General features: G+C 39.0%; 1 protein-coding gene across 1 annotated transcript; it reads right to left on the bottom strand.

The window, feature by feature from the left end:
- Positions 1–631: 631 nt before the first annotated feature.
- LOC106883604 (CXXC motif containing zinc binding protein) lies at positions 632–15,080 on the bottom strand. The gene is made up of 7 exons (XM_014934690.3): positions 14,941–15,080; positions 12,266–12,349; positions 9,939–9,995; positions 8,300–8,381; positions 6,923–7,032; positions 4,210–4,275; positions 632–743 (listed from the first exon to the last, which is right to left on the bottom strand). Exons 1-7 carry the CDS (start codon positions 14,944–14,946, stop codon positions 666–668), a joined length of 483 nt encoding a protein of 160 aa, XP_014790176.1. The 5' UTR covers positions 14,947–15,080; the 3' UTR covers positions 632–665.
- Between the last annotated feature and the right edge of the window lie 5,574 nt (positions 15,081–20,654).

Here is a 20,654-nt window from a genome sequence, read left to right as displayed (position 1 = left end):
GGACCTAACGAATATTGGAATACGGATTATTGATCTGTGATGCTTTAAATATTTCAACAGTGTTTTTCCTATTGAAATAAATGTGATTTTTGTTTTTTTTTTTACTTTTGTACAAATATTTGGTTTAGTTTTGTTATTTGTGTTTTCATTTGTAACTATTATACTACTTCCATTTCTAATCGTTTATCAATCCTCTCCCAAACTCTTTTGTCTGCCCTTATTTTCTCTTTCACTTGTACCTTAAAGGCCCACCTTTGACACCTCATCACCACCACCATCTTCATCTTTCTCTTTCCAGCTACTCTCACCCACCCCTTATGTAATGCAGGGTCACCATGCATCTCTTCTGTAAGACACCTGTTCCAGTGCCTCTATAATGATTTAGCCTCTTTAACATTTAAACTGACCATATTGAAGCCCAAAAATGTTTAATGTTCAAACTGACTGAATTCGGCCTCTCACACTTACCCTACAATGTCATTCTAAAAACAAACAATCACATCACTGAAATCTAAAAGCAGTGAGATAATGCAGGATTAATTCAAACCAATTGGAATAAATAAATAAACATTATGATTAACAGAATAATCTGAATGCTAAAGGGTTAATAATGAAACAATAAGAGAATTGGTTTAAAAGTTAGATAAAAATTTAATAAAATCTACTCAGGCTTTTACAAATCGATACTCCAGGTCATAGATTCCAACAGAGACGCTGGCATTTTCATCATAGTCTGTCCAGTCCTACAAAAGAATGAGAAGAATTAGAGGTGTGCATACCTTTCTACTGCTATACACATTTACATTCATGTTATACTCTGTTGGATGTCCAATGTAAGTGTACATGTGCGACAGAGTGCTAGTGTGTTGAAGGAAAGTTAAGCATTCAAGAGAGAAGAGTGGATGGTGCTGGTGACATATAACAGGCACCCACTACACTGTGGGTGGTGTGCATTAGAAAGGGCATCCAGCTATAGAAACGAGGCCAAATCTGACTGAAGCCTGGTACTTCATAAAAAAGTGCCAATCAATCAGAGTGGATAGAATTTGTGGAAGAGGAAGACATGGGACAAAGTACAGAAGTACAATCTCAGAACACTGAAACTTATGGAGGCGATATCAAAGGACTAAAACTTATGGAGGCAATATCAAAGGACTGAGATATGTGGCACCTTGCTGTACTCAAGGAGACCCATCTTTCACAACAGAAGTGTTAAGACTGCTCCCACTCCTGAAGAGGATTGGTCTGCAAGCGTCCTGTGCCAGTGATACATAAAAAGTACCCATGCTGCCATGCTATGTTGACACCAAATCAAAACACCCATGCAGGTGCCATGTGAAAAACATCCAGCACAATCTGTAGAGAGGTTCGCATTAGAAAGGGCATCCAGCCATAGAAACCAAGCCAAACCAGACTGAAACACACATACACACAATTACACTTATAGGTGTAGGCAAGGCTGTGTGGTTGAGAAGTTTGCTTTCCAACCACATGGTTTTGGGTTCAGTCCCACTGCATGGCACCTTAGACAAATGTCACAACAGAGCAAGGTCAACTAAAGACGTGTGAGTAGATGGAAACTAAAAGGAATGTGTGTCTTGTGTCTTGACATTGCATTATATTTGTAAATGAGTATCATTATCATACAAGCAGTATTGTTTGTTTCCAATATTCTGTGAGAACATGTTGATAATAAAATGATGAGATGTATATAAACATCATCATCATCATCATCTGTTTTCCATGCTGGCATGGGTTAGATAGTTCAACTGGTAAGCCAGATAGCTGTACCAGGTTCCAGTCTGATTTTGACTTGGTTTCTACGGTTGGATGCTCTTTCTAATGCAAACCCCTTCCAAGAGTGTAGTAGGTGCCTTTTACATGACACCAGCACTGGCCATATATATATATATATATATATATATATATATATATATGCATGTATTTGTTCATTTAACATGCATTTCCCTCCAAGCATAGATTTAGATGAGGTGTTATTTGAGACAGAGTTCAGCTGCATAAAGAAGTGCCAAGCTCTAATTGCAGAGGGAGCCTGTGGAAGGGGTAGACCAGGAAGACATGGGACAAAGTGGTGAGAAAGAGTCTTCGGACACTGGGCCTCACTGAGGAAATGACAAGGAACTGGGAGATGTGATTTGCTGTACTTGATAAGATGTGTCAAGCTTAGTAAAATCGCTGTCTTCCACACATACAGGCTTGTCTTTCAGGTGCCGGTGCCACTTAGAAAGCATGTGTTGGTGCTGCATTAATGCACCCATGAGAGTGGCACGTAAAAAAGCATTCAGCACACTGTAAAGTGGTTGGTGTTAGGAAGGGCATTCAGCCATAGAAACCATGCTACAACAGACAGTTGGAGTTCAGACAGCTCTCTGCTAGCCAGATCCATGTCAAACCATCCAACCCATGCCAGCATAAAGAGCAGACATTAAACAGTAGTGATGATGCTCTTACTGTCACTAACCCATATCAGTTTTTCTAATAATTATTATTCCACAGTTCTTCAAAAGAAGAGAGGGACCAGTCATGATATTAACATCTCAAACATTTAATTAACTAAGCTGCATCTTTATAAATTTGTCACCTTGTAACAAAGTTAAAAACCATAATCATCACTAGCGGGGGAGGAAAATGGAGATGTGTAACCTATCTGTGCTGGTGCCATGTAAAAAGCAGCCAGTCCACTCTGTGAAGTGGTTGGCATTAGAAAGAGCATCTAGCTGTGAAAAACCATGCCAAAACAGATGACTGGAGCCTGGTGCAGCTTTCCAGCTCCTATGGAAAACAGACATTAAATGATGAAGAGGAAGTGGTGGACAACTGAATCTTCATTGTTGAAACCAACAGAGATCCATCCATCCACACACCTCAGTGCTTTCCTTGAGCAATTGTCTTAACTTTATCAACCAGTTGGACATTCACAGACCCAAAACACACACACATACATATATACAACACTCACACCTCCACCTAAAATGTTATTGTTAAAACAGTATGCTATGGCACCCACATAGGTGGCAGACCAAAAAAAGGGAAAATAAGTCGCTAGAAGCATTTTTATTATGACAGAGAATGTTTTGTACTCTGAGAGAACATACATACCTCAAAAAATGGGATAAACCCCAATCTAATTCACTATAAGGTTCGAGACAGATTTTAACTTTTAACAGGAAGAGGGAAAGGAGTGTGTGTGTGTATGTACAGAAGGGTGGCTAATAATTGCAATCATCATCTTCGTTTAACATCCATTTTCCATGTTGACATGAGTTGACCAGTTCGACAGGGTCCAGAAAGCTGTATCAAGCTCCAGTGTCAGCTTTGACAGTTTCTATGGCTGGATGCCCTTTCTAGTGCCAGCCACTTTACAGAATGTAATGGGGGCTTTTTGCATACAACCAACACTAGTGGGGTTACCAAGTAACATGCAAGACAGAAAAAAAGGGAAAGGAAAAACTTCTATTACTAAGTGGAGGGGGGGATTTGAGAGAGGAAGGTGACTTGATACCAGGTGTTAAAAAGGCTCAAGTATGGTAGAGGGACCAACACAGGTGTCTTGCCATAGAGAAGATACACAACTACCCAACATTTTATATAGCGGTGGATGGATGGAAGGAGTTGAGGAAATAAAAGGTGGTGGATTGCCCAAAATCAAGGTACAAAGGGAGCAGAAGAGAGGATACAGACAAGGGATCAAGAGCGAAGTGGAGGAGGAGGATACTTTCATTGTAGGGTAACAAATGGTTAGAGGAGGTAGGGGTAAAAGTGAATGAAGGCATATGATTCAGTAGTTAAAGTGTTGGGCTCACTATCATGAGGTAGTAAGTTCAATTCCCAGAGTGGGCTGTGTGTTGTGTTCTTGAGCAAGACACTTTATTTCACATTGCTCCAGTTTACTCAGCTGTAGAGTTGCAACGTCACTGATGCCAAGCTGTATCAGCCTTTGCCTTTCCCTTGGACAACATCAGTGGTGTGAAGAGTGGAGACTGGTATGCATGGGTGACAAATTACTTTGCCCAGATTATGCCTCGGAAGGGAACTTTCTAGTTGCAATCCCATGGTCATTTACGACCGTAGTGGATCTTTATCCTTACCCTTTAAAGGTGAATGTAGTGAATGATGAACAGGGGGTGGAGGTGCAATTGATGGGAAATATCAATATGGAAAGGGATGAGGTTCTGTGAAATCACTTACCCCTTCAGCAAACGTGATCTCTTTAAATTGTGTTGTTGACTCGGAACTTTCTCCAACAAAGCCACACTGTGAAGAGAAGAAAACAATTTCAGAATAAACAGAGATTAAATTGAGAAAGTAGAAAGAATCCAGAAAGCGAAACTTCAATTTCCAGCTTGAATTATAGGTAGAGTTGGTCAAAGGGATTATCTTTACTTGTAATCCAATTTCAGTTTTAATTCTCTACCACCACCACCATTTTTCTTTCTTTCTTTTTTTTTTGTTGCTTTCAAGGCTGGATCGAAGTCAGTGCTTTAATTTGCAGTTATTACCTTCCTTGATAAGCAGGAGGACCATGTCTTGCTCAAAACATTCCCGTTTTAAACTTGATTTCTATGATCAGATGCCCTTCCTATCACCAACCATTCTACAGAGTACACTGGGTGTATTTTATTCTCTCTATTCTATATTCTCGTTACTCATGTCTCGACCACTTTACAGAATGTAGTGGAAACATTCTATTCCTTCTATCATAGAACCAGCACTAGAGAAGTTCTCATGACTTTGACAGACTAAAGATCTTCTAGACCCTATGTTGCCTCTGCTCTTTCTGACACAACTACTATACAGACTGTACTAGGTATATTTTATCATGGCATTGGCACTAGAAATGTGTCTTCAACAAGATTAAAGAGTGCTCTCGTCTAGATTTTCTCTGCACATTTACAAATCAGTGCACTGGATGTTTTTATCATAGCACCAACACTAGAGATGTAGTCATGACCTCAGCCAGACCAAGGAGTTGTCTTGACTTTACATTGTCTCTGTTCTTCCTAACACCAACCTATTTATAGAGTGTATTTTATCATGGTCCAACATTAAAGAGAGACTGTTCTGTCTTTGGACAAACTAAGAAGTCATCTCAGTTCTTTAGGTTATTTCTGATCCACTGACAGATCACTTTGCGCAAGGTACTGGATACACTTCATCGTGTCACCAGAGTATCTTAGGTGCAAGCTAGGATGTGTGGTGAGTTGTTTGCTTCCCAACCACATGGTTTTTGGGTTCAGTCTCACTAAGTGACACCTTGGATAGGTGTCTTCCACTATAGTCCTGGGTCAATCAAAGCCTTTTGGATAGATTTGGCTGATGGAAACTGAATGAAGTTACATATATATATATATATATATATATATATATATATATATATATAGACAGTATTACAGGCAGTAATTCTTCATGGTTGTGAGACAAGAATCCTGAATGCAGAAGACATGTGAAGGCTAGAGAAGAATAAGGCTAGTTTGCTCTGCTGGATGTGTAATGTAAGTGTACATGTGCAAGAGAGTGTTGGTGTATTGAAAGAGAAGTTAGGCATAAGAAGAATAAGATGCAGTGTGCAAGAGAGGAGACTGCTAGCTTAGTCATGTGGTGTGGACGGATGCTGACAGCTCCATAAAGAAGTGCTGATCTCTCAAAGTAGATGGAACACGTGGAAGTGGGAGACCCAGAAAGACATGAGACAAAGTACTAAAGGATGACCTCAGGATGCTGAACCTTTTAGGGGAGATGAGAAAGGACCGAGATATCTGGCACTTTGCTGTACTCAAGAAGACCCATCTCCCACAGCAGAGGTGTTAAGATTGCATCCCCTAGTGGAGAGGATTGGCCTACAAGAGTCCTATGCCAGTGCCATGAAAGAAGTCCTGTTATTGACATTAGGAAGGGCATCCAGCCTTAGAAACCAAGCCAAATCAGACAGGAACTTGGTGCAGCTCTGGTCAAACAATCCAACCCATGCCAGCAGGGAAAACATACATTAAAGGATGATAATGTGTGTGTGTGTGTGTGTGTGTGTGTGTGTGTGTGTGTGTGTGCATTACTGTCTCCTTGCTTTGACATCATGTGATGGTTGTAAATGAGTGTCACTGTTATACAAGCAGTATCCTTCGTTTCGGATCTGTGAAAACATCACCTTACCTGGAAACAGGTGAGAGTTGGCAAAAGAAAGGATATCCAATCATAGAAAATCTGCCTCAAGAAATTACTTCTGAGCCATGCAAAGATGGAAAAGTGGACATTAAAGCCAGGATGATGAAGTTGTCTTGTGTCCTGGAAGGTTAAAGCATCATTCCTACTCAACAGTGTCTCTGTGTCAAGGCAACATAGCGAAATGGAGGTGAGCAGAAGAGAGAGGAGGGGACAGAGAGCATGATGGGTTGCAGTGAGAGGGTGGTATGGATGGAACTAACAGAAGGGTACAGACCAATCAGAGCAGAATGTTTTACTGACCACAATTCATTCACACTGACCCAGGAAGACGTGGGACAAAGTGGTGAGAAAGGATCTTCGGACGCTGGACCTCACAGAGGATATAACAAGGGACAGGGAGTTGTGACTTGCTGTACTTGATCAGACGCATCAAGCTAAGTAAAACTGGTGCCATCCATACATACAGGCCCATCCTTTACAGGTGCTGGAGGCACATAAAATGCACTCATGCCAGTGCTGCATAGGTGCACCCATGCTGGTGGCCTGTAAAAAGTACCCAGCACATTCTGTAAAGTGGTTGGTGTTAGGAAGGGCAACAAGCAATAGAAACCATGCCACAAGAGACAATTGGAGTCTGGACATCTCCCCGATTGGCCAGCATGAGAAACAGACATTAAATAATAATGATGATGATGATGATAAGAGTAGGAAGGGAAGAAACAAAAATGGAGCTGTAACTCACCGTGGGTTGGTAGTCCACTGGTTCAATGCCGCGACACTCAAAAGTTACCATGGAAACAAACTGGTTGTCGTTATCAATGGTGTACTTGCCTAACAACTCTTTGATGATACCTGTAACAACAACAACATCAACACTACAGTTTATTGTCACGGTGGACAGAAAATTACTAGAATATCAAACAGGAAACAACAATTTCAGGTCAAGTGAGGACACAATATTGAAGCAATGAGGTCAAGGTCATTAGTGGAAGGTCACCCTGTGGAACTTTAATACAGATTTCCTAACCCTTTTGGTACCAACCCACCCAAGACTGCCTTTGCTTCTTATTTCTTTACTGCCCTCAAGGGGCTACACAAAGAGGGGACAAACAAGGACAGACAAATGGATTAAGCCGATTACATCGACCCCAGTGCATAACTGGTACTTTACAGAAAAATAATAATAAGTTCTGGGGCTGAGTCATCCAACTAAGAATTCTTCAAGGTGGTGCCCCAGCCTGGTCACAGTCCAATGACTGGAGCAAATAAAAGATAAAAGAAAAGATAAAGTGTCACCATCATACAAACAGCATCCAATTTTCCATGAAAATATATGAAAGGATGGCCAAAGAAAGGGCAGCTGGCCACAGGAAATCCACCTCAATGAACTCCATCTGATCCCATACAAACATGAAAGAGTGGACATTATGATGATAAAAATTTCTGGTTTTACACCTGGAGAAAATATCTAGCAGAGTGGTTGAAAACATCTCTGTCTTAAGTCTCAGGCAGAAACCTTTGGCAGAGGGTACTGCTTAAGACATAAGTCTTGTCCTCTTCTCATAGCAGACCAATTTTATTCCAATTTTGAAATGTCAAGACATCAAATATAACGTCAAAATACAGTTATGTCAACAAGATGTCAAATAAAACCTAAAAGTGTCAGCTGTATCTCAACAAACTCAAATATAATGCCAGAGTGTCAGTTGTCAGCTGTACGTCAACAAGATGTCAAACAAAAATGTCAAAGTGTCAGCAAGATGCTAATTAAGTCTTTTCCTCTTCTTCATGGCAAACCAATTTTATTCCATTTTGAAATGTCGAGATATCAAATATAATGTCAAAGTGTCAGCTGTCATCTGTGTGCCAACAAGATGTCAAACAAAATGTTAGCAAGATGTCAAATATAACGTCAAAGTATCAGCTGTATGTCAACAAGATGTCAAACTAAATGTTAAAGTGTCAGCAAGATGTTAAATATAAAGTCAGTGTCACTTAATGTAAACAAGTTGTCAAATATAACATCAAAGTATTATTAGTGTGTCAAATAAATGACAAAAGTATCAGCTGTGTGTCAACAAGGTGTTAGAAAAAAATGTCAAGAGAAACATTTCCTTACTTATTGAATTTTCCCTGGAACACAGGTGACATTTTAACACCAGGTTGGCTGATCCTCGACCGCCTTTTAATGGTGCACTCTCCTAGGGAGGAGGAAAGGAATACAGAAATGATGTACAAACATCATATGATAAGTCCTACATATGCACATACACACACACACCAACTGCCATGAAACACAAATATATTACGTACACAAAAATGACAATACTAAGCACACACCACATATATATACACACCCACAAATATACATACATCTGCAGTCCATCTCAAAAGACAAGCACTCACCCACAAATCATCAACATACACCTACACATAGTTATATAAACACACACCCAGATATATTCACACACACTCACACAAACAGATACACATGCACCAACTACATCTCTGTTGATTTCAACCCTGAGTACTCAATTTTTCAATCAAATGCTCACTGAATTCAGATCTATGTGGTTGAATATTCCACAGACATGGATACCTTTAACATAATCTTCAAGCAAAATAAGTGGCAACACTGAATCTTTTAATTACAGGTACAATCTATGTGACAGGCTTTCACACAGTTTCCATCTGTACACTTCACTCACACAGATACGGTTAACACGAGGCCATGATAAAGTGCCATGCAGTGAGACTGAACTCATGACCTGGTGATTGCAGAACAAACTTGTGAACCAACCAATTACACTGTACTCACACTTATAAATACACTTACGAATGCATATCATCAAACGTTCACACACACAAAATATATCAGACACCCACCCTCCACACACACATATGCAAAGGAGTGCTGAAAAGTTCCTGGCTTTGGATGAAAGAAAATATAGAAGGATCAATTAATTATAATTGTATGCAACATATTCTCCTCTAAGATTCACATACTTATATTGCAGCAGTCCTTCGGTTTTTCTAAGCCCTGTAAAAGAACTTAGAAGTTTGGGGGTCCAACCAGGCCTTTTGTGATACCCTTAAAACCAAGAACTTTCCAGCACACCCTCGTACCAGACCCCTACACACACACACAAATATTTCAACATACATGCATACACTCACAAATATACCTACAAACACAGTCACAAATATACCTAGACTCGCTCACACACACACACAACTATATCTACTTCCTTGTCCACATACATAAATACAAACACTTAAATACAATTATACTGATACACACATACCCATTAATAAATCTACACTCAAAACACATCAACACACACATTCTTTTATCCTTTACTCATTTCAGCCTGCAACTATGCTGGGGCACCACCTTGAAGAATTTTAGTCGAACAAATTGACCCCAGTATGTTTTTTTGTTTTAGCCCAGTATTTATTCTATCAGTAAGTTACAGGGACATAAACACACCAGCACCGGTTATCAAGCAGTGACGGGGTGGGGGGAGACAAACACAAACACACACAACAGGCTTCTTTCTTATGGTTTCCTTCTACCAAATCTATTCGCAAGACTTTGGTCAGGTCAAAGCTTTAGCAGAAGGCTCTTGCCTGAGGTGCCACACAGTGGGACTGAACCCAGAAGCATATTGTTGGGAAGCAAGCTTCTTATCACATACAGTCTCACACACACACACCTTGCCTATCTTTGTGCATGTATATAAGAGATGCTTACTTACCTCCAGACACACATAAACAAACCGATCAGTTGTCTCCCCACAATTGGCACATTTCACCTGAAAAATATTAAAGGTAACTGAGTAACAACAATGACAATGATAGTGGTGATGCTAACAACATGGCTGTAGTTGCTATTTTATTCTTTCATTCTTTTACTCATTTCAATCATTTGACTGCAGCCATGCTGGAGCACCACCTTAAAAGGCTTTTAATTGAAGAAATCCACCCCAAGACTTATTCTTTGTAAGCCTAGTACTTACTTTATTGGTCTCCTTGGCTAATCTGCTAAGTAACAAGAACGTAAACACACCAACATCAGTTTTCAAGCGATGGTGGACACACACACACACACACACACATGCATGCATGCATGCATGCATGCATGCATACATATATACATATACAAGATGGGCTTCTTTCAGTTTCCGTTTACCAAATCCACTCACAAAGCTTTGGTCAGCCCAAGGCTATCATAGAAGACACTTGCCCAAGGTGCCACGCAGTGGGACTGAACTCAAAACCATGTAGTTGGGAAGCAAGTTTCTTACTACACAGCTACACCTGCACCTATGTGAGATGCTTACAGCAAGTAGGTTTCCCGAGTGGTCACCTATCTAAGTACCAACTAGGCTTAACTTTGGTTATCAGATGAAAACCAGTTCATTTAACGTGATATGGCTATAGTAACAAAAAAAAAAGGAGACAGCAACAACACTTAGCTGTCATTCCTGAGTGCATATGGCCTGGTATTATGTACCATGTCTTCACTAATTATTTAAGGTGCCTGTGTAGTCGTGAGCAGACATAAGCATCCTTTCAACTGGTACAGCCCTTCACACACAAAAAATTGAGGATGTGGAAAGAGAACAGAGATGTACTAGTACAAGGTTCATTTCATCTGAGAAGACTGGAACAGCATGAAAGTGAGCACCTTGCTCAACAGCACAAGGCGCTAGCCATTGCAGGAATTGAACTCACAATCTCATCATTGTGGGTCTGACATCTCTGACCACTATTCCATGCACCGTCTGTTTTCAATGCTGGCATTGGTTGGACAGTTTGAAAGAAACTAGCAAGCTACAGGGCTACCTCGAGCTCCAATGTCTGCTTTGGTATGGCTTCAACAGCTGGATGCCCTTCCTAATGCCAACCACTTCACAGAATGTACTGGATGTTGTCACTAGTGATGAAACCAAGACCCCTTCACTGAGTGGGGTGTATAGTATTGGTAAGGGTAAAGACCCCCTTCGGTCATAAGATGTAAGGTAAACAAGCTACAGCTTAGGACCTTGTCATCTTTATCATTGTTTTAGCATCCATTTTTCCATGCTTGCATGGGTCAGATGGAATTTGTTGAGGCAGATTTTTCTTTTTGTTTTACAGCAGGATGCTCTTCCTGTCACCAAACTTCACCTGTTTCCAAGTAAGATAATATTTACTCGTTGTCTAAACAGGTTTTAACAGATGAATGAAAACAACGGTCACTGCTTATATAACAGTAACACTCACTCACACACAACTATCACATGATATCAAGACGACACACACACACACATATATAAATACACACAATATCTATATGTATATATATATATATATATATATATATATATATACATACACACACACAAAGACTTCCATCAGTTTCCATCTACCAAATCCACTCACAAGGTTTTGGTCAGCCCAGGGCTATAGTAGAAGACACTTACCCAAGGTGCCATGCAGTGGGAATGAACCCAAACCATGTTTCTAAAACACATAACTATGTCTTCACCTCAAAATAATGAAAAGGCAATACATCTTTTTACAATTTCTGAGAAACCTTCTGACATAAATCTTTTTAAAATGGGGACCTCCAAGATTTTCCTAAATCTTAAGGTCCCACCAAGTCTAAATCAGGCACTAATTTTACTGTGTTGACTATAAGGATTCAGACTAGACCTGTTTTTACCTCAGTTTTTTGTTCTGTTTTTTTTTTTTGTTATTGACGTTCTTTTGCTGGTTAAGGGCAGGGTCTGAAGATATTGACCTTCAGGTGTTGAAACTGGGTGTCAACAGCTCTATGAATGTAATCAATGTGACAAGACCCTTCAAAGATTAGGGGCTTTGTCACTACTCCTAATGTGAAGAATACTTATCCAATGAAACTAAACTCGTATCATGAATATATGATATCCAGTGATATCATGAATAAACTAGTATATATTAATGTGAAGGACACTTATCCAATGATAATAAACTAGATAAATAGTTTAAGGGGTAACGATGCAATTTAGGATGGAGTCATGCACTCTTCTCTCAAGTGAGAAGGGAAAGTTTTACTTACTTTGATATACCATCGGAAGTTATCTCCCTCAGTACAAATATTAGTTATGTTTTCTAAGGTGGCTTTAAATTGAAGGGCGATTTTCTGCAAAGAAACATGAAACACAATATATATGTATATATTTATATATACTGAAATGAATTGAACTAGTTTTGGCTCACGAGCTGTGGCCATGTTATATATATTAACTGAAATTTATGGAAAAACAAAGGACGAAGATAGGTGTATGAACAAGCAAGTGTATTAGTTTGATGCTCAGGAAAATGAGAAAGTCTTTTACATTTCGAGCCTACGCTCTTCAGCAGAAAGGAATAAGAGAAAATAAACAGAGAGAGAATGAAAAAAACTTGTAGATTTCAGTGGTCCAGGATGGTAAATGTGTATATAAATACATACATTTCACATTAATGCAGACATGTAAGTAATTTATCTATAATTAAATATGATAATATGAATTACTTGCATGTTTTAAGACTACTGAAACAAATTTGCAGTGATATTTTGATGTTTATTGTTAAATAAAGTTCATCATCATATATCTCCATCATTTATATATTTATACATATATATTTATATATATAAATAATAACAACAGGTGGATTGTGATTCACTACAGCTGTTTCAGATATGTTTTTTTATAGATGAACAGAAGTGTTAAGTCATGCAACTTTAGCTGGGATAGCTCTGATTGTAATGGATCTGTGAAAAATGGCATTCCAGCCATGACCATTTTGTCTTGTTCTTTTCTAGAAGTAATGAATTTCTAAGTGAACATTATAAAATAATATAAATTTGCATTATTTTTTTTTTCTTGAAGACGGAAATTTCATTTTTCTTTTTGTCAGGAAGATTTGGTTGCTCTTTCTAGCAACTCGAGTGACCAGGTAAAGGCTCTCTTGTCGCCTCATCTCGTTCCCTTTGTCACCTGTTGTTTAGTCCTGAGTTGGATCTGATTGAACAGATATAATCAAAGACATCCCAACTGTGACCATTCCGTCTTTCTTCCCAGACATAATGGACTCTACGTGTATAACACAGAATAGAAGTTTTTCTGTTGTTGAAGATTCATCGTTTTGTCAATGGACCTGGAAGTTGTTGTTTGCAAACAACAGCAGTAATTTTCTTCAGCTGAATACACGTCATTGATTGGTTAAAATTACCCAAATATGACTTTATGAAATAACTTCTAAAATACAAAATTTTGTCAAAAACATTTAAACCTTGCTCTACATGATACATTCTACCAGTATCCGAAGTTTCAAAGTGGTTAAAGAAAATTAATTAAAAAATCTATGCATGAGATGGAATACATTCACCAACCCTACTTTGGAGCTTTCACTATTTAAATACCTGATTCTTTCAACTCCTCACAAGACTTAAGTCAGTCCAAGGCTATAGTAAAAAACACTTGCCCAAGGTGCCACACAGTAAGACTGAACCAAGAAGCTGGTGGTTGGAAAGCAAGCTTCTGCAATGGGTTCATAAAAAATATGAAAATATTTGGGTTTTCTATTGAAGAGGGGAATACCACAAGTAAAGACTCTCCTCTCTGTTATTGTTGCACAGTATACAATTGGCTTTTTTGTCTGTTATTTAGTCCCAGGTCGGCTTTGACCAAATAAGCCCACAGCCCAAACTATTTCAACTGTTTCTTTTTTTTCTTCAGGCTTAATGCATCTACAACTACATTGACCAATGTGTCCTTCCATTTCTTTTTCCGTTTAAATATTGCAAGGTGTTATTTAAGAGAGATTTGACTGCCATTTTAGTAGGTCGAATGACTCCGTAGCTGTTCCCTCGTAGATTGCACGATGAAAACACGAGCTCACTCCTTCTGTCAAATTGATATTGTTTTGTTCCGAGTTATTTTTAGTCATCCTCTCTCTCCACGTTTTCAATATTTTCTATGTTAGGCGACAAGCAGACAGAATGGTTAGCACGCTGAGCAAAATATGCTTAGCAGTATTTCGTCCGTTTATATGCTCTCAGTTCAAATTCTACCTGGGTCGACTTTGCCTTTCATTCTTTCAGGGTCGATAAAATAAGTACCAATTGAACACTGGAGTCGAGGCAACCGACTTAGACCCTCCACCGAAATTGCTCGCCTTGTGCCAAAATTTGAAACCTGTATTTTCTGTGTGTATTCTGCCGAAGTTGACTTTGCCTATAATCCTTTCGGAGTCGATGAAATAAATACCAGCTGGTCGATGAAATCCATTTAGACGATCCGACGAAATTGCTCGCCTTGTGCCAAAATTTGAAACCTGTATTTTTTGTGTGTATTCTGCCGAAGTTGACTTTGCCTTTCATCCTTTCGGAGTCGATGAAATAAATACCAGCTGGTCGATGAAATCCATTTAGTCCCTCCCACGAAATTGCTCGCCTTGTGCCAAAATTTGATAGCAATATATTCTCTCTGTATACACTAAACATCTTCAACTGTGTCCTATACGAAGTCCACGTCAATATGGAATATATGTGGTTATTTTAGTACGTTTGCAGTCTCTGAATTGAACTTATCAAATTACAAGACTATCTTCAATATACAAGAATAGTAACATGTCGTGTATTACCATTTGCGGCTAAAACCTTACAATAGAATTACAGTCATACGTAAACCAACAACAAAATCAACAAACTAAATATTAAAGAATGGTCAAGTCTGCCTTACTCACCCCCATTGTGGACAATTCCAATAGTTTAATTAATAAATTAACATCGACAGGTCTGTTTCTCGTTTGATATTACACCGTTTCACTGAACCGGTGCTGATTCTCATTTGTATCCGTTTACGTTTATGTCTACGTGTCAAACAAATGGTGTGCGATTTCTATTGGTCGCTGTCATGAGTTTAAGAAATTCGCTTCGTAGTCACGTTCGATTTCCGTTCGTCGGACAACGCGAACAGGAAGGAGAAACTCTGAGTAACAGTCCTGTGATAATTTTGCAGCTTTAATAAAAGCATATTATTTTAACTTTGGTATTCCAGTACGGATCTAATTCAAAACGGGGGCACCAGTTTTCATTTATGTTTTATGTAGTGTTTTTGGTACCGAAAGACTTTCAAAGTATACTTATCTATTTTGTGTTATAGAACAGAAAAAAATTTTTGTATTCGAAGTTATTTCATGTAAAAAATTGTCTTATTTCGATAATTTCAACCAATCACTGACAAGTATTCAGCTGTTTACAGTTACTCCTTTGGCAGTTTAAGCGGTTCCTTTGGCAGTTTAAGCGGTGTAAAGTGTATTTAATCTCCATTACTTCTGACATTTTGCAGAGAGGCAACATACGTGTGTTCGTTTTCCTTCGTTTTATTTTTAATATAATTTCGTTAACATCTGCCTGAACTGTATGTGTACAACATTTGCCCTAACCCTTCCCTCAAAAACCAGGCCTTGTGCCTATAATAGAAAGGTTTATTAGCTACTGCCAATATGCTTCAGTCATTTTTTGACAAGGAAATAATAATTTTATCACCGCCGAGAATCGTTTGAGAATCGTTTGTTTACGTAGTCAGCACTTAATGTATTCGGCTGAATGGACGTCAGTCATTGGTTGAAATTACAGAAATACGACAACTTTAACATGAAATAAGTTGCAATATAATAATTTTTGTTAAGAAGACTAAGAGAAAAAGATGTTTTATATGACACATTCTACCAGTGTCCCAAGTTTCAAAGTGTTTCGTTAAGAAAATACTGGCGCCCCCGTTTTGAACTAGATCCTTCGAGTACTATTTTTCTCCACATTGTTTTGCACTTGTGTGCACACCTGTGTGTGGAGGCGCAATGGCCTAGTGGTTAGGGCAGCGGACTCGCAGTCATACGATCGTGGTTTCGATTCCTAGACCGGGTGTTGTGAGCGTTTATTGAACGAAAACACCTAAAAGTTTCACGAGGCTCCGGCAGGGGATGGTGGCGAACCCTGCTGTACTCTTTCACCACAACTTTCTCTCACTCTTATTTCCTGTTTCTGTTGTGCCTGTAATTCAAAGTGTCAGCCTTGTCACACTGTGTCACGCTGAATATCCCCGAGAACTACATTAAGGATACACGTGTCTGTGGAATGCTCAGCCACTTGCACGTTAATTTCACGAGCAGGCTGTTCTGTAGATCGGATCAACTGGAACCCTCGACGTCGTAAGCGACGGAGTGCCAACAACAAGCACACATGTGTATGCGTGTGCGTGTCTATCTATGTACTGGGTCATCCCATAAATAATGTGGTGTTTTTATACTTCTTTTATTTTTCAAAATTAAGAAAAACAAAGTTCTTTTTTAATCTAAAATATACTCTCCTTCATTTTCAACAATGCTTTTCCATATATCTGGTAGATTTGAAAGGTCCCTCTTCCAAAATTCACTTGTCTGTAACGAAAAATACTCCTCTAGTATTGTTCTGACCTCATCAACAGAATTCATATTTTTTCCATCCAAATGATTTTGAAGATTGCAGAATAAATGAAAATCAGATAGGGCAATGTGCGGCGAATATGGTGGGTGGGGCATCGTTTCCCATTCAAACAGCTCCAGCCTTTAGAATGTCATCCTTGCTGTATGTGGCCAAGCATTCTCCTGATAGAAGAACACCTTCTGTCTTGAAACCAATTTGCTGACTTTTCCGATGTCATGCAGGTGTCAATGAATAGCTGAATGACCAAATCTGAGCTTCTCTGATAGTTCCCCAACAGTTATGATGGGAATTTGTTCCACCAGGGTTTGCAGGATGTCCTCGTCAAGCTCTACAGATTTTCCAGGACGAGGCTCATCTTCAAGGCTGTAGTTTCCGGCTTGGAATTTTTGGAATTACCGTTGACACCGGCTTACGCTAATTGTCCAATATACTGCATTCATATTCTTCACACTTTCCATTGCGTTGTTGATTTTATTGAATTCATGAAGCAAAATATGCCAAATATGCTCCTTTGTCACTTCCATTATAGCTTTGAAAAAAATAACTCTTAAAATCGAACTGCACTCTTCAATACTTACACTAAGGACAAGGTAAAATTACCACCTGCTTTTAAAGCAAGTTGATGCAGGCAGTTTATCCCAGCCCCACTCTGACTTTTAGTTCATGCAATTGAAAAAAGCGCATTATTTATGGGATGACCCAATATATGTATATATAACAAATAGAAATGGAAAATGGAAATCTTCGTATTATTTATTCACCATTACACATGTTTTATTTACTAACAAGAAATACAAAGATCTACATGTTAAGTAGTCATTTAAAGAATTTCTTATTTTTTTACTTGTTTCGTTCATCTGACTGTGGCCATGCTGGGTGACTGCTCTGAAGAGTTTTAGTCAAACAAATCGACCCCAGGACTTTTTTTTGTATTGGTCTGTTTTTGCTGAACTGATAGATTACAGGGATATACACATACCAACACCGGTTGTCAACTGGTGGAGAGGGACAAACATAAAGATACACACATATATACGACAGGCTTCTTTCAATTTCCATCTATCAAATCACAAGGCTTTGGTTGGCTTAAGGCTATAGTAGAAGACACTTGCCTAAGGTGTCACACTGTGGGACTGAACCCGGAACTCTGTGGTTGGGAATCAAGCTTCTTACTCCATAGTCACGCCTGAAAAAATCTTCAGACAGAAAAAAAGTTTTACAATATAAAAATAAATTTGGATGAAGCATTTGCAGCATGTGTGCATGTGTGTGTGTGTGTGTGTGTGTGTGTGTATTATCCAAAATGTACAGTATTATATATCCATCATGGCTGATTTTACCAAACGGTTTCATGCAAGGAATACAATGGAGTGTTAGGTAACAATCCGATTAGATAACCTTACTCTCATCAGAGTAAGCCGATATAGAAGGGAATATGGCGACTGCTCTCTATTGTCAGAAGTGGATTAACACATCCAGTTTGCAGCTGTTGTGAAAAAGGTGGTGAAACGAAAAGAGCCAGAGGATTAGGTTAGGAGTTATGTACCTTGGCTGGGTATGCTGTAAGGCTTGGGACATAACTGTAAGGCCACTGTAGGCCAAGGGACATAACTCCTAACCTAATCCACAGATCCTTTCACCACCTTTTTTACAGCAGCTGCAAATTGGATGTGTTAATCCACCTCCGACAATAGAGAGCAGTCACCGTACTCCCTTCCATATCGGCTAACTCTGATGAGCATAAGGTTATATAATCAGATTGTTACCGAACACTCCATTGTATTCCTTGCACAAAACAAATTGGTAAGATCAGCTGTGATGGATATACAAGGTATGTAAGGTATTTGAAGACATACCTTTTTGGGGTCATTGCTGAAATTTTTGCTAACTCTGTATAATCTTTATTTCAGAAAATAATAATGCAGACTCTCAGCTTAATCAAGAAATGAAGAGGCATGCTGTTATTCATCATCGTTTATCATCATCGTTTAATGTCCGCTTTCCATGCTAGCATGGGTTGGACGATTTGACTGAGGACTGGTGAAACCGGATGGCAACACCAGCCTCCAATCTGATTTGGCAGAGTTTCTACAGCTGGATGCCCTTCCTAACACCAACCACTCCGAGAGTGTAGTGGGTGCTTTTACGTGGTTATAAAAGCTGAGATAGCAATTTAGAAATATCTCGATTTTTAAAAGTTGCCAGATCTTTTGTCTACAAAGTTTGTAAGGAGTTAGAGACTGAAGATGGAAACGTATCACCAGTATCAAAGCATAACAAGCCTTCTAAATGCTCTGAAATCATCAGAACACCTGAATTTATCCAGGATGTTCAACAGACCATTGATTACAATCCCAAAAAGTCCATGAGGTCAGTTGCAAAACATCTCCATGTGTCAGAAGGAACAGTTAGAAATGTTATCCACAAAGGCTTCAGATATATGTCTTATATGATGAGGAAAGGTCAATGTCTCAAAAAAAGCAAAAGAAATCACTACATCAAATCTAAAAGGCTCTTAAACAAACTGAAAAATCCAGCAGAAGATTTGATTTGGATTTTCTCAAACAAGCAAAGGGCTAACTGGGGCTGCAGCTCAAACTAAAGAGAGTTAAATAGCATGACTATAACACGTTTATAATGACTATATGCCCCGGTGGTGTTTGATCGGTGGTTAAGGAGGGATGAGAATTAATTGTGTAATGCAATCATTCTATTGTTCCAATCCCAAATTGAATTCCAGCTGTTGGCCATTCTGTCCCAAAGTTCTTATCTCAACATAAAATTAACGAAGCGAATGTTATTTATCTCTCCCTTGATCTCTGACATCACCTGACAAACACCAACCAAGATGGTGTGAACCAGCCAAGCTTTACTTGCTAGAAGTAGCAGCCCAAATACTTTTAAATCAGATCTTAATACTGGATGTTCAAGAACCAAATGAAGGGTAGATTTTTCAGTCCCGGGGTCATTCTGATTCCAAAAAAGTATAATATGTCTCTGTAGAGCAAATGTAGACTGAGATACAGGGGTCCCAGACAGAGAGAATTTTGCTTTTATTATTATAGATGGATAGATAAACACATTGTTTAGATGTTAATGACAGTGAAGCTATAACTCATAAGTAATACAATTCCTATAAGCCGAAATAGCTTGTGGTGTATGCGTGCGAGTAGAAGTAATTGGCTCACCTCGGTTTCCTTTCTTTGCACGAGTCTGTCCTGCGGTATCCGATCCTTGTGGCTGGCCTGACCCGAAGAACACTAGAAATAGCAGCTGCTACTCCCAACACCTAGACGATCACTTGGCACGTCCTCTCCTCACAACAACCCCGTTCAAAAAGGGCACGAAATCCCAATCGAGGTTCCCTCTGCCTTTCTTCCTCTTCCGGTCAGCGGTCAGCTCCCCAGTTGCTGACGTCATACCACAACCCCAACATGGATACCACAGGTCATTTCTCTAGAAAAATCTTTCATCCACCAACATGGTCGCAGTATGTTGCCTTATTGACCTGAATGCTATGAATTATAGTGGCGAGTGACATGGTCAAGCTGAGCAAATCCAAGCAAGTTTGACCACTTGATGTAAACACATATTTCTGTTCCACCAACTCAACCTTGTCGTTCACATTTAACCACACTGTCCTGTCACACTAAATCCAGCCCTAACCCCCACTGATACAGTATTGCAACACAATAAACATGCACCATCAAGATCTTTACTTTCAAATACAAAACAACAGGATATCTTTTTATTGAAGCAACACAAGAATATTACATTATTATTATTATTATTATTATTATCATTATTATTATTATTAACAACCAACAATTTTAATTTTTAGGGCAATGTCTCTTGCTAAAGCAGGTGTTAGTTTTATTGGCCCATACATATATTAATGTGTGTGTGTGTGTATGCTCATGTACGAGTATGTTTGTGTGTCTACAAATACACATGTGTGTGTGTGTTTAAAGGA

This window comes from Octopus bimaculoides, chromosome 23, assembly GCF_046866305.1.
Source record: "Octopus bimaculoides isolate indiv1 chromosome 23, ASM4686630v1, whole genome shotgun sequence".
NCBI classification, from domain to species: domain Eukaryota; kingdom Metazoa; phylum Mollusca; class Cephalopoda; order Octopoda; family Octopodidae; genus Octopus; species Octopus bimaculoides.
This window is presented reverse-complemented; position numbering and strand designations above follow the sequence as displayed.